The sequence below is a fragment of the Panicum virgatum genome, chromosome 4N (genome assembly GCF_016808335.1).
Source record: "Panicum virgatum strain AP13 chromosome 4N, P.virgatum_v5, whole genome shotgun sequence".
NCBI lineage: Eukaryota > Viridiplantae > Streptophyta > Magnoliopsida > Poales > Poaceae > Panicum > Panicum virgatum.
Genome location: NC_053148.1, coordinates 41910972 through 41923866, shown reverse-complemented (window position 1 = coordinate 41923866; position 12895 = coordinate 41910972). Strand labels below are relative to the sequence as shown.

General features: G+C 51.3%; 1 protein-coding gene across 1 annotated transcript; it reads right to left on the bottom strand.

Moving 5' to 3' along the window:
- Window positions 1-2377: 2377 nt before the first annotated feature.
- LOC120671188 (peroxiredoxin-2E-1, chloroplastic-like) lies at window positions 2378-3622 on the bottom strand. Its single transcript, XM_039951472.1, has one exon. It carries the CDS (start codon window positions 3400-3402, stop codon window positions 2695-2697), a length of 708 nt encoding a protein of 235 aa, XP_039807406.1. The 5' UTR covers window positions 3403-3622; the 3' UTR covers window positions 2378-2694.
- Between the last annotated feature and the right edge of the window lie 9273 nt (window positions 3623-12895).

Sequence of the window (12895 nt, the reverse complement as noted above, 5' to 3'; positions counted from 1 at the left end):
CACTCTAGATTTTTCTTGGAGCTCCTCAAGAGGTGCTCCACCAAATAGTAGAGCTGGTGGAGTTGGAGATAATTACACACCTCACATACCCTTTCACACACACACACACAAAAGTCAACGGCTCCTGCAGCGCTCCTGCCACCACCGTCGCAGTTGGCCGCCGCCGCCGGGGCTCGCGGCCAGCTCGCCGCCGTCGCAGGCGCCCGCCGCCGTGCCGTTCTCCCGCCGTCGTGCCGTGCTCCGGGCAGGCCAGGAGCAGCAGCAATGCCGTGCCGACGGCGGCCCGGCTGTGGCCGCGGGAACCCAGCAGACACCACCACAGTCCACATGACATGGCGTCGCTAGCTGTGTGTCTACTGCTCAATGACGCCTGCTGTGCGGCCGTGCGGGCGGCTGTGCGCGCCCAGAGCCTGACGTTCTGGTGGTGTTTGTACCGGACCAACGACCACAGGCATGCTGATCGGGCATTACCAATGTCTGCCCGCCGGCAACATCCGTCAGAAACACACAACAGCTGTGAGCATCCGCGTGCGACTGACTCTGCGTTTCACCGCGACGACGAGCCGGGGATCCATCCGCGGAAACGAAACGAAAACGAAAACGGAAAGCATGGTTGATGAAACCTGGGGGCGTCTATTTGTAGCTCGCGCTGAGATGTAGCAGAAGGCTCCTTGTCCTCCGCTCCCGGCTCCGCCACCGCTAACTAATCTCGTCGCCATGCTGCCCACTCACCGCCGCCACCTTCTCACCCCCACCGCCGGCTACCGGTGCTCCCACACTATCTCATCCTCCGCCGGCCAAACCGGCCAAACTGCCACTGTTGCCCATAGCCCCTTTCTCTTGAGCCGGTGGCTATGGAGTCGCCTCCACTCTCGGCAACCTCGGAACCCTAAGGTCCGCTGCTTCAATCACCACCCCAGCTGTCGGCGACGCTCCCTCCACCTCCCACCCCTCGGCTGCTCCACCCCACCCCTAGCTCGTGGCGGCCGCTCCTCCTTCCCTAGCTCGTGGCGGCCGCTCCTCCTTCCCTAGCTTGGGGAAGAACATGAGGCACGGAGCATCGCCTCTGTAATTGGATGGATTTCAACCGCACCGTGTGATAAATAGACTTTACCGAAAACCTGGGTACATGGCCACAACCACAAGCCACTGGAGGAGTATTTCTGTTCAGCAGGCCGCTCAAGTCACCGTCTCGCTTCTTCAGGTGCACCGTGCCTTTGTTCACGGTAGAGTGCAGAACCAGGCGTCAGGGATCATGTTTACTACTGCTACCACAGTCTACATCCATCGCTGCAAACCATATGTGCTCCGAACCCTTAATCGAACCAGCTACACAGCAGAGCGCGCTTTCTTTGAATAAGAAATTAGCAGTTGCAGTTAAGTTACCGTTGCCGAGGATTTTTCATCCAGCATCCTTCCTCACTCCTCAGATAGTAGTACAAGCGTAAATGCCTTAGAAAACGCTAGCATCTGCCAGGGGAAAAGAAACTAATTCTTCCAATAGGATGTTTCATATGCCTTCACTAGGGGGAATTTACCTTTCTCCAAAAGACTTGAGATGCTAGTGAAGAAAAGAGGAACTTCAGCTTGTTACCAGAATGTAGGCATCAGAAACAATAAGAGACATCCCGTTCAAGGTGTTTACGCTTCTGCTCAGTTCAAGTTCGCTCTGCTCAACTGGCTTATCAGCCAGCCAGCCAACAGTATTTTTCTCACATCAAATCAACATCAGCCACCAACCTACCAGCCACAGCCAGCCAGCCGAACAGAAAGCGCTCTAGTCAGAGGTTCCCTTATTTAAAAAATGATATTCGGTTGAGATCCGATCTGGTTTGAGAATTCAGAGGTTCCGTAGTGGTCTTGTCTAAGCTCTAATTTTCTAACACGAGCATAGCAAGGCATTAGAAAAGGTTTGATTGCCAGCAGTATAATAATGGACTAACAACAATGAGATGTCATGTTAGCAGAGCAAATGAAATAGGAGGCCTTTGCTCCTCCAGGAGGCATGTGACCCCCCTGCACTGCACCCTTAGAAAACTGAATCCCCACAACCCCTTCCCAAATGACTACAGCCGTAGTAGAAGCTTCAGCGTGCATTAAGAAAACTGCTCTGCTTATGTGAAGCTGCGCGAACTGAAACAGCAAACATGATGAGATGGGAATGTCTGATAAAACTTCATGGACGCAGCAACTCAGCCAAGTCGATCCCTCATCAAACGAGCTAACCATAGCACCAAAATTATGTGCAGAGTGTGCCTGTATCAAAACGCCTTCGTGTTTGGTCAGGTGCGCATCAAAGCCTGAAGCACTGAACTTTCCAATTAAAACTGGGCGGTCGCCCTCTTTGGTTTGCACAAAAAAAGTGCAGCTGCAACCATTGCACCTCGACACAAAACTGATAATAGTGATATGCCATCAGAAGATGCCAAACAGAGCACGTTCACAATCACAAAGGAGCTATCATGTTCGCTAGAAACTTCGCATCAAGATGACAACTCTTACACAGTAGTTACGCTGAGGTGAAGTGTGCAGAATTCGCCAGTCACCAAACTCTCGGCGGCGGCGGCAGCAACCAACACAAGACACCACCGTCGTTGACGCAACGATTATTCATCATTCAGAAACGAAAGCTAACTTTTTTTCAGGTAAGGGAGGCACAAACCATGGCGAGCGAGGAGAGGAGGGGGTCGCAACTCAGAGCGCCTTGAGCATGTCCTCGGCGCTGCTGTTGGTGAAGGCGCCGCCCTCCTCGAGGTTGAGCACCTTGACGACGCCGTCCTCGGCCAGCAGCGCGTACCGCCGGGACCGGACGCCGAGCCCGACGGGCTTGTCGGAGAGGTCGAGCTCGACGCCCATGGCGCGGGCGAGGTCCCCGTTCCCGTCGGACAGGAGCAGCACCTCGTCGCCAACCCCGAGGCTCTCCTTCCACGCGCGCATCACGAAGGCGTCGTTGACGGAGACGCAGGCCACGGCGTCCACGCCCTTGGCGCGGAGCTCCCCGGCCTTGGCGACGAACCCCGGGAGGTGCTTCTGGGTGCAGGTGGGCGTGAACGCGCCGGGCACCGCGAAGAGCACCACCTTCTTCCCCGCCGTCAGGTCGCGCACCGTCACCGTCTTGAGCTCGCCGTCGGGGGAGTCGAAGTAGGAGAGAGTCGCGTCGGGGAGCCGGTCCCCGACCGCGATGGTCTTGGCCGCCGCCGCGGGGGGCGCCGACGCGGACGACGCTGCGGCCCGGACCGGGGACCCGGGGAGCCCGCGGGCCCGGAGGGACCCCGCGGCGCCCAGGCGGCGCGAGGCGAAGGAGAGGGAGGAGGCGGCGGACGAGGGGCGCGGGAGGAGCAGGAGCTTGCCGGCGGCGGTGGCCGTGGCGGAGAGCGCGGCGAGAGCGGCGGAGGTGGCCATGGAGGCGGTCGGTCGGTCGGCGATGCGGTCGAGGAATTGGCCTGGAGCTAGAGGTTTCTGTTTTGACTTGGGTGGGGAGTGAGCCCTAGGAGGTGGGGGATGTGGAGGTCTGGTGGTTGGGGAGTGTGTGTGATTGGCTGCGGGCGGCGGGGCTTGGCCGATGTGCGGTGCCGAGCGGGGAGGCTGCCAGGTTGGTGAGGTCTGTCTGGTCTGAGGTGCGCGGGGAATGAGACGGCGGCGTGAGGACGACGGGGGACGGACGGCTCTGCTTGTTGGTGGGCTGGGCGCGACAGCGAGCCCAGCATTCTGGGAGGTGCTGGGCCCAAAATATGCCTTTTTTTAATAATATAATATAATATGCCTTTGAATTGGGTTATTGGGAAGCATTACTAAAATCACCCTGTAATTTGGTAATAACCAATTTGGTCCATAACATTCTCCATATTCAGTGAGTTGGGCCCTCCAAATTTCGAAAGGGCGTCTAGTCCCGAGAGTTTCAGCTTAAGGCAAAATACTCTCCCGTTCCAAATTATTTGTTGTTTTGGTTTTCTCGATTCATAAACTTTACTACGCATTTATATATGTATTATGTCTAGATGTATAAAAAATGTATAAATCTATAAAAGCTAAAACAGCTAATAATTTGGGACTAATAATTTGGGATGGAGAAAGTATAAACTGAGAAGAGGATGGCGCGCATTTGTTTTCAAGGGCACGACTCAGCTCGGTACGGGCACACGCCAATTTAGGTCGGCTTGGCTCGGCTATAGCCACAGCCCGTGGGGGCCTCACGCCAAGTGGATTGCAAAGCGGGTTGAAAAGTATATACATTTGAAATTTACAGTATTTTTTTACAATAGGAGAGGAAAAAAATATTAGTGCATGACATGAAAGTGCAATAATAGAAGTTTATTGGATCTACCAATGAGAACAACTAGGTTGATGCGGAATCAGTCTTAAGAAAAGGCTTAGAGCCAGTATATTGAAATTATCTAAATAATTTGTGAAAGATAATCAACATTTGATGATCGTATATTTAGATCCTGTTTATATTTATCTCAAACTATGGTTCTTATTTAATATCTATATTCTTTACACACTGTTTGGTTTGGATGTAGATATTGAGGCATAAAATTTAAAATTGGCATTGAATATGTGGAATATCAGCTGTTTGGATGCTTTAGATATTAGTATCGAAACCATCTCCAATACCAAGAGGCCTTTAGCGCACTGCCTTGACTCCTCGCACAGTTCCAACCCGTTCGCCTCTGTATTCATGTGCATTCGTCTTCCCCCTCCGTTTTGCCACACACACCTAGGCGGCCCCTGCTTTCCCCACCCCCGCGTCGCCGAGCGCTCTCCGCAGGACTGCAGTGCCATCCCTGATGCCCCTTCTCCACTTTGCCCCCGACCTCCTCCGCATCGCTGCTCACCTCATCCAACCAGGATGCTGCGCCGCCACGACCTCCTACATGTCATCTCTCTGCTTCAATCCCGTTGGCTCGAAGCTGTGTGAGGCCTTGTTCGTTTAGCCCGAGATCAACCAGGATTGTGATCCGATCCAGGGGGACCCCAGCATGGAAAAATTCCTAGCACACTACGAAATGCTTGTTTGTTTAAGCCCTCTCTGATTTGTAGCCCAGCCCATCCCATCCCAGTGATTCCACCCACCCTGCCCTGCGATCTGAAGCGTCCCCTTATAAGAGAAGATTTAAAAGTGATACAATATCAATCCCAGGAGGCTGGTAATATTTTTATTACATTAGATGGTACATCACCGTACAACTCTACGCTGGAGTGGGCAGTGAAGCGCCACTATTGCGAGGATAACAACTAACACCCACACCACGATATTAACTACGAAGAGGGGGTCGTCAGAGTCTTGCGCCATGCGGAACTTCCTGCGGGTGACCCTATCCACAGGCAACGTTGGGTGAAGGACAGGACCTCTACTCAACGTCTTCGGGGACGAAGTCTGGATCGATCTTCCTCTGTAAAAATTAAGAATGGGATGAGTACAAACATACTCAGCAAGTCCAACCACACCCACGGAGGGGTATAACAGAATATCATGCACAAGGTAAATCAAGGATAAGGCCATGATTTAATTTGCGGAATGCTAATTTTTATGCAGGGGTTTATTTGAAAGAAAGGAGTTTTCAAAAGCCATTATTTTGCACTAAGTAACACGTAGGGTTGATCCACACAGGATCCCAGTTTTAAGTTGCTACCGGACTCCTCATCCGCCGTAGCACTTGGCACAACTGCCGGACACTTTTCCAAAACAACTCACGCCAACCCATCCAATCCCAGAAGACTAGTTATGTGACCACACCGTAACTTGCCCAGTACCGTGGGCATGGCTATTCGAATAGATTCTTAACTCTGCAGAGGTGTGCAACTTTACCCACAAGCGGGGTACCACAGCTCGATCACCGTAGTGTCGGTGCAGATCCCAACAAAGCCATTACTCACCTTAGCTAGACCTGACTAGCCATCACGGGATCCATCAAGGGGTCATTGACCTATCACAGAGGTTTTAACCGAGGCATAAGTCACACAGAGCTAATCCCTTCTTCTTGATCACCCGTTGCTCTCAGCACTCCTAATGGCTATCAGACTAACTAGTGGGGTTTATACTAAGTCGTTGCCCAGTCAACGGTCGAGTGGTTTTCACGATAGTGGAGTTAGGTGAGATGACACACCAACTCGGTCCTTAATTGTGACAAGATGGATATCTTCCTTTCTTGCCCAACCACGCAGGCATGAGCACACTATATGGCAAATCACACAGAAGTGCCATCCATCTTGTCTAAACTTATCTTTCGAAAATTTCAAATTTTTCTCTTCCCTCACACTCACGCATTTTCCTTTTATAAAACAAGTTCTATCGTGTTTATGGTCCTAAGCGCTCTAGCAGCGATTAACGTCCAAACAAATCACATTCAGACATTAATCTAGGTGGTCAAGGAATGGTTATAACAAATCAAGGGCTGGCTATCCAACCATGTTTTCAGCAGGCAAAACATATGAAATTTTATAAAATAGGCCAATAGGTTGTGTTTATAAAAACTAGGACAAAATATGCATCAAAGGGCGGGATTGAACTTGCCGTCTTCAAAGCCTTCCGGGAAGTCCTGATCGAGGTACTGTCCTTCGTGTTCGGGATTGTGCAACTGATCCTCGTTCACTTGCTCGCAGTACTGCTCGTCGACGGGTTCTCCCTCGTTCACACCGTGATCTATGACGTATACCAACAAACACACAATTAAGAAAAAGAAATAAAGGTTTCATCGTTGAGCTCGAATCGGAAACAATTAAGATATGGAGATAGGAGTAATAGTTTTGTGCGGTTTCCAAATGGCATGGCCAAAACTATGTTAGAAATGGCGTGGTAAAGTTTCAGGTCGATCGGAGATTGTTTGGCGCATGAAATGACAGGTTTAGGGGTCGAACGAGGTTCAAGGGCCTTTTTGTAAATATTTCTGAGGGCAAAGGCTTGATTGTAATTTTTGAAAACATCGGGGCCACTCTGGAAAAGTGTAGGGGTATAATTGAAATTGTGTTTATATAGTGGAGGCTAGTTCCCTAAATAAATAAAAGTGGAAGGGCCTTTTGGAAAAAAGGTTATAAAGTGTGGGGATTCTTAATTAAAATGGGAGAAGAGGAGGGGCTTAAAGGCAAAATTGCATTTTTCTCCCTCCTCCCGACGCATAGCAGAGGAGGAGGGGTGCTGGGTGCCGGCGGCGGCCCAGGGCACGGCGGCGGCCGGGGTCAGGGGGGAAAGAGGGAGGGAGCCATGGGGAGTCGATCCCCCCCAATTTCAGATAAGGGGGCCCGCAGGGAGGGGTGCAATGGCCATGGCCGAGGCGGCCGGGCGACGGCCATGGACAGCGCGAGCAGAGGCGGCCAGGGCGAGTGCTCGTAGAGAAAAGGGAGAGGGAGGGCCCGGGCACCTACCTCGGCCCTTGGCTCGAGCAGGGAGGCAGCGGAGCGGGCCAGCCACAGGAAGCAGGCACGACGGCGGAGCAAGCTTGCGGCGGTGGCGCTGCTGCGCAGAGGAGGAGGGCGTGCGGCAGTGGAGGTGGCTGTAGAGCTGGGGAAGCGGCGCAGGGGCCTCTTTATAGGCCGAGTAAGGCGGTGGGGAGAGCCGTGGGGCGGTGGCCGCAGTGTGGTCGGCCGGCGAGCTTCGCGGGCGCCATTAATGGCGTTTGGCCGCTTGCGAGCGTCGCGGAGCGGCGCACGGGCGGCGAGGCCGGCTCAGGACGACACGATGGCTCGGGCAGGCGCACGTGGGGAAGGGCCGGCCACTGTGCGCGAGCAGTGCGGCTCGGCGGGGCGCCGTACTCGGCTCTGCAGTATGGCCACGCGAGCGGCGAGGCGGCCACAGGGCAACGGTGCTGAGCGACGGGCGGCGCGGCGAGGCTCGAGGGCGTGTGGGCAGGCGAGCAGGGCGGGCCGTCAGCAGCGAGCAGCACGGCCACGCGGTGCGCGTGTGCACACGCGGGCAGGGCTTGCGTCAAGGCGATGAGGGGCTCGGCGTGCAGGGGCGCGCGCACGCGAACGTGGACGGGAGCGGGGGCGCGCGCGGCAGCGCGTGGGGCAAGGGCGGCGGCGAGCTGAGCGGCGCTCGGGGGCACGCGGCAGAGGAGAGGAAGAAATGAGAGAGGGAGAAAGGAGAGAGGGGGAGGGAAAAAGGAAAAAGGAAAAAGAAAAGAAAAGAAAAGGGGAGGGAAAAAGAAAAAGAAAAAGAGAGGGAGAGAAAGAGAGAGAGAGATCGTGCCGGCGCCGATCGCGGCGACGACCGCGACTGCACCCGCACGCGCGCTGGTCGGGCGTGACGCGCGGGACAAGGGCGAACAGGGAGACGGGACAACGATGGATTCGGATGTCGGGACCATGTTTTTTGGAAGATCGGGGGATCGGGCGGGAAAAATGATTTGAGCCCAACGACGAAAAACTTTTGAAAAACAAATTTAGCGCGTGATTTAATTTGGTGAATTTTTGGGATGTTACAAACCTACCCCACTTAAAATGAATATCGCCCTCGAGATTCAGCTGGCTCCTAAACAGATGGGGAAACTCTGTCTTCAGGGCATCTTCACTTTCCCACGTAGTTTCCTCTACTCCGTGTCTGCTCCACTGAACTCTGCAAATCCGTACTTCTGAGTTTCTTGTTCTCCTAGTGACAGTGTGCAAAATCTTGACAGGTACTTCCTGGTATCGAAGATTGGTCTGTAGATCTATCTCTTCTTCTGGCACATGCTCTTTCTCTAGTACTCTCAAACATCTCCTTAGCTGTGACACATGGAACACCAGGTGTATATCCGACATTCCTTCTGGTAGCTCCAAATGGTATGCTACGGCTCCGACTTTCTTCAGAACTCGGTACAGTCCAATGTACCGAGAGGCCAACTTTCCTTGTACCTGAAATCTTCGAGTTCCCCGAATAGGTGATACTTTAAGGTAGACGAACTCTCCCGGGTTGAAGCTTATTTCTCGTCTCTTCTCGTCTGCGTAGCTCTTTAATCGAGACTGGGCGGCCTTCGGCTTTTCTCTAATCTCGGCCACTCTTTTTTCTGCTTCCTTTATGAGTGCGGGTCCGACTAGAGCACGTTCTCCAACTTCTGAGCACATTAGGGGAGTTCTGCATTTTCTTTCATAAAGAGCCTCGAATGGCGACATGCCTAGGCTTGCCTGGTGACTGTTGTTGTATGAGAATTCTGTATAGGGTAAACTTTGTTCCTAATCCTTGCCATAGGTAAGGACACATGCTCTCAGCATATCCTTCATAATCTGATTTACCCTTTCTGTTTGACCATCCGTTTGTGGGTGATAGGCGGAGCTGAAATCCAATTTGGTGCCCATGGCTTTATGCAAGCTTTTCCAAAACCTAGAGGTGAATTGGGTCCCTCTATCTGAAACAATTCTGCTAGGCACGCCATGTAACTTTACTATATTTTCAACATAAAGCTTAGCTAGCTTTATTCCACTGTAATTGGTCCGTACGGGTATAAAATGAGCTGCTTTAGTAAGTCGGTCCACTATTACCCATATGGAGTCATGTCCTTTCTGTGTTCTGGGCAAACCCACTACAAAGTCCATTCCTATCTCATCCCATTTCCAAACCGGGATGGGTAGGGGTTGCAACAATCCTGTTGGCTTCTGATGTTCGGCCTTGATCCTTTGACAAGTATCACAATAGGCGACAAAACTGTGCAATATCCGCTTTCATTCTCTTCCACCAGTATTTTTGTTTTAAGTCCATATACATCTTGGTAGATCCTGGATGGATGGAGTAGGCCGAGTTATGGGCTTCATCCATAATTATCCGCCGGAAGTCCTCTTCCTGGGGCACACAAATTCTATTTTTATATCATAAAGTTCCCTCATTATCCACTCTAAAGTCCGGTGCATTATTCTCTCCAGTCTGCATTCGGATTTCCATCAAGTCCTTGTTCGAACTTTGGGCCTTTCTGATTTTATCCTCCAGATGGGTTGAATGCTCATCTTGCGAATGGAACCTCGAGGGACAATGTGCACATTCAATCGTGCTATTTCTTCCTGCAGATGGGCATCCTTGGGTCCATAAGATTTCCAGCTTAAGGCATCGGCTAGCACATTAGCTTTGCCAGGGTGGTAATGAATTTCTACATTACAATCCTTAACCTATTCTAACCACCTTCTTTGCCTTAAGTTCAAATCTGGCTGGGTGAAAATATACTTCAAACTCTTATGGTCAGTATAGATCTCGCACTTATTTCCAATTAGATAATGCCTCCAAATCTTGAGGGCATGCACCACGGCTGCAAACTCCAAATCATGTGTTGGGTAGTTCTGCTCATGAGGCCTGAGTTGGCGGGAAGCGTAAGCAACAACTTTCCCATCTTGCATCAGTACACACCCTAATTCTTGTTGGGATGCATCACAATAAATGACAAAATCCCGATGAATGTATGGTAGGGTTAGTACTGGAGCGGCTGTCAGCCTTCGCTTCAATTCCTGAAAACTTCTTTCGCAGGATTCTGTCTAGACGAACTTCTTTTCCTTCTTAAGTAGTTCCGTCATGGGCCGGGCTATCTTGGAGAATCCCTCGATAAATCTTCGATAATACCCAGCTAACCCAAGAAAGCTTCTGATTTCACTAACATTAGTTGGTTGCTGCCAATTGGAAACCGCTTCGACTTTCTCAGGGTCGACTGCTACTCCTTCTGCGGTCAGAATATGTCCAATAAAAGCCACTTTCTCTAGCCAAAATTCATACTTGCTGAATTTTGCATAGAGTTTGTTTGCTCTCAACTTTTTCCAAAACTACCCTCAGATGTTGCTCGTGCTCCTGGACACTCTTCGAGTAAATAAGTATGTCGTCGATGAAGACTACGACAAACTTATCCAATTCGTCCATAAATACCTTGTTCATGAGATTTTCAAAAGACATCACTGTAAACTCAAACTGCCTGTAACGGGTGACAAAAGTTGTCTTTGGTATGTCGCTTTCTCTAATCTTGAGCTGAAAGTATCCTGACCTCAGATCAATTTTGGAGAAGTACTTGGCTCCTTTTAGCTGATAAAAAAGGTCATTAATCCTGGGGAGGGGGTACTTATTCTTGATGGTAACTTCGTTCAGCGTCCGGTAATCTACACACAACCTCATACTCCCATCCTTCTTCTTGACAAATAGGACTGGGGATCCCCAAGGCGACGAGCTTGGCCTGATGAAGCCAATTCGTTGTAGTTCTTCCAGTTGCTTCTTTAGTTCTGCCAATTCAGAGGCTGCCATCCTATAGGGTCTCTTGGCTATAAGAGAGGTTCCAGGGACAAGATCGATGACAAACTCTATATCCCTATCTAGTGGCATTCCGGGGAGTTCTTCAGGGAAAACATCTGGGTATTCGTTTACTACTGGGACTTCTTCCAAGGACTTTGCTTCCATGCTAAACACCATTGGGTCAAATCCATTTCCCCGGGTATGGCATGTCACTCGTACTCCTTCTGGGTTCGTTAGGTGTACCACCTTGTCAGTACAACCTATGAGACTATTGTGTCGGCTTAACCAGTCCATTCCAAGGATCACGTCTATTCCTTTAGACTTAAGTACTACTAGGTCTGCTAGAAATTCTACCCCACTTAAATTGATCCTTACCCATAGACAACCTAGTTGACACTTGATGTCACCTCCAGGCGTCCGGGTTAATAGGGGTGTTTTTAGTAGTACTGTAGGTATATTGTGCTTTTCCACAATACTTGAGGATATGAACGAGTGTGATGCTCCAGAATCAAATAGTATTGTTGCAAGAGCTGAGCTGACTAGGTACTCACCGAGCACTACGCCCTGAGCACCTTGAGCCTCCTGCGCGTTGATGTGGTTGACGCGGGCTCGTCCAAATGACTGCTGGGGCTGCCTCACCTGTTTACTGTTGTTGTTGGTGTTGTTGTTGTGGATGGGCACTCGGTTGGCACCTGACAGAACTGTCCTTGGTCCATTCACCGTTTTGGAGAAGGCTGATGTAGCAGGCTTGTTCTTGCCATATGGGCAGGTGGCAATGAAATGCCCTGTCTCACGGCAGTTGAAACAGGCCCTAGCATTGCTGTTGTTGGTGGTGACCTGGCTTGTATTGCTCCGCGGGGCCTTCATGGTGTTCTGGCTCCTGAGCTGTGTGTTAGAGGCCTATGGGCCTGTCACCTGAGACTGGGTCCTATACTGTATTGGGGCCTGATATCTTGGTGCCATATAGCTGGAATTCCTTGGTTTCTGGAAGCGGTCTTGCTGGCGGGCCTTGCTTTCCAGGAACTTGCGCTTGTTATCCTTTGTTTCTTCCGCTTTGGCCTTTTCTGTGAGAATGGCCTTGTTCATCAGAGTGTTGAAGTCCGGGTAGATCTAAGGGGTAAGTAGGGTCCGGAGTTCTGGGTTCAATCCCTTCTTGAACATGTCCTGCTTCTTTTCATCATCGTCCACTTCCTCTGGTGCATATCGGGCCAGTTCCATGAACTGATGGGTGTACTCTTCCACCGACATGCTTCCTTCCTGTAGTGCGCAGAACTCATCCGCCTTGCGCTTCATGGTGGCCGAGGGGATATGATAGCGGTGGGACTCCTTTACGAATTCCTTCCAAATGATGGTGGAGGCATCTTCGGTAGCGGCGCAATAATTCTCCCAACAGACTAAGGCAGTCCCGGTGAGTTGGTGGGCTGCCTGAAGGACTTTGTCTCGATTCTGGCATTCGAACGGCTCGAGCTTTCTCTGGATCACACGCAGCCAATCATCTGCATCCAAGGGGTTGCTGGATCCGGCAAAGGTGGGCGGCTTGGTCCTTAGAAAAGCTGTCAGCTTGTCGTTCATGGTCTGCTCTCGTGGCCGCTTATTGACGAGGGCATTGGACAGTGTTTCCAGTATGAGGGTCTGGTTGTGTATTATCTGTGCCAGGTCCCCGAGGGGTGATGGTGGTGGCAGTGGCACTTCTCCTTGATTTTCTCCTCTGTTCTGGCTCACTTC

What these genes read in the sequence shown, in the direction of transcription:
- LOC120671188 (XM_039951472.1), bottom strand. Translation starts at nt 3,402, where the DNA reads ATGGCCACCTCCGCCGCTCTCGCCGCGCTCTCCGCCACGGCCACCGCC.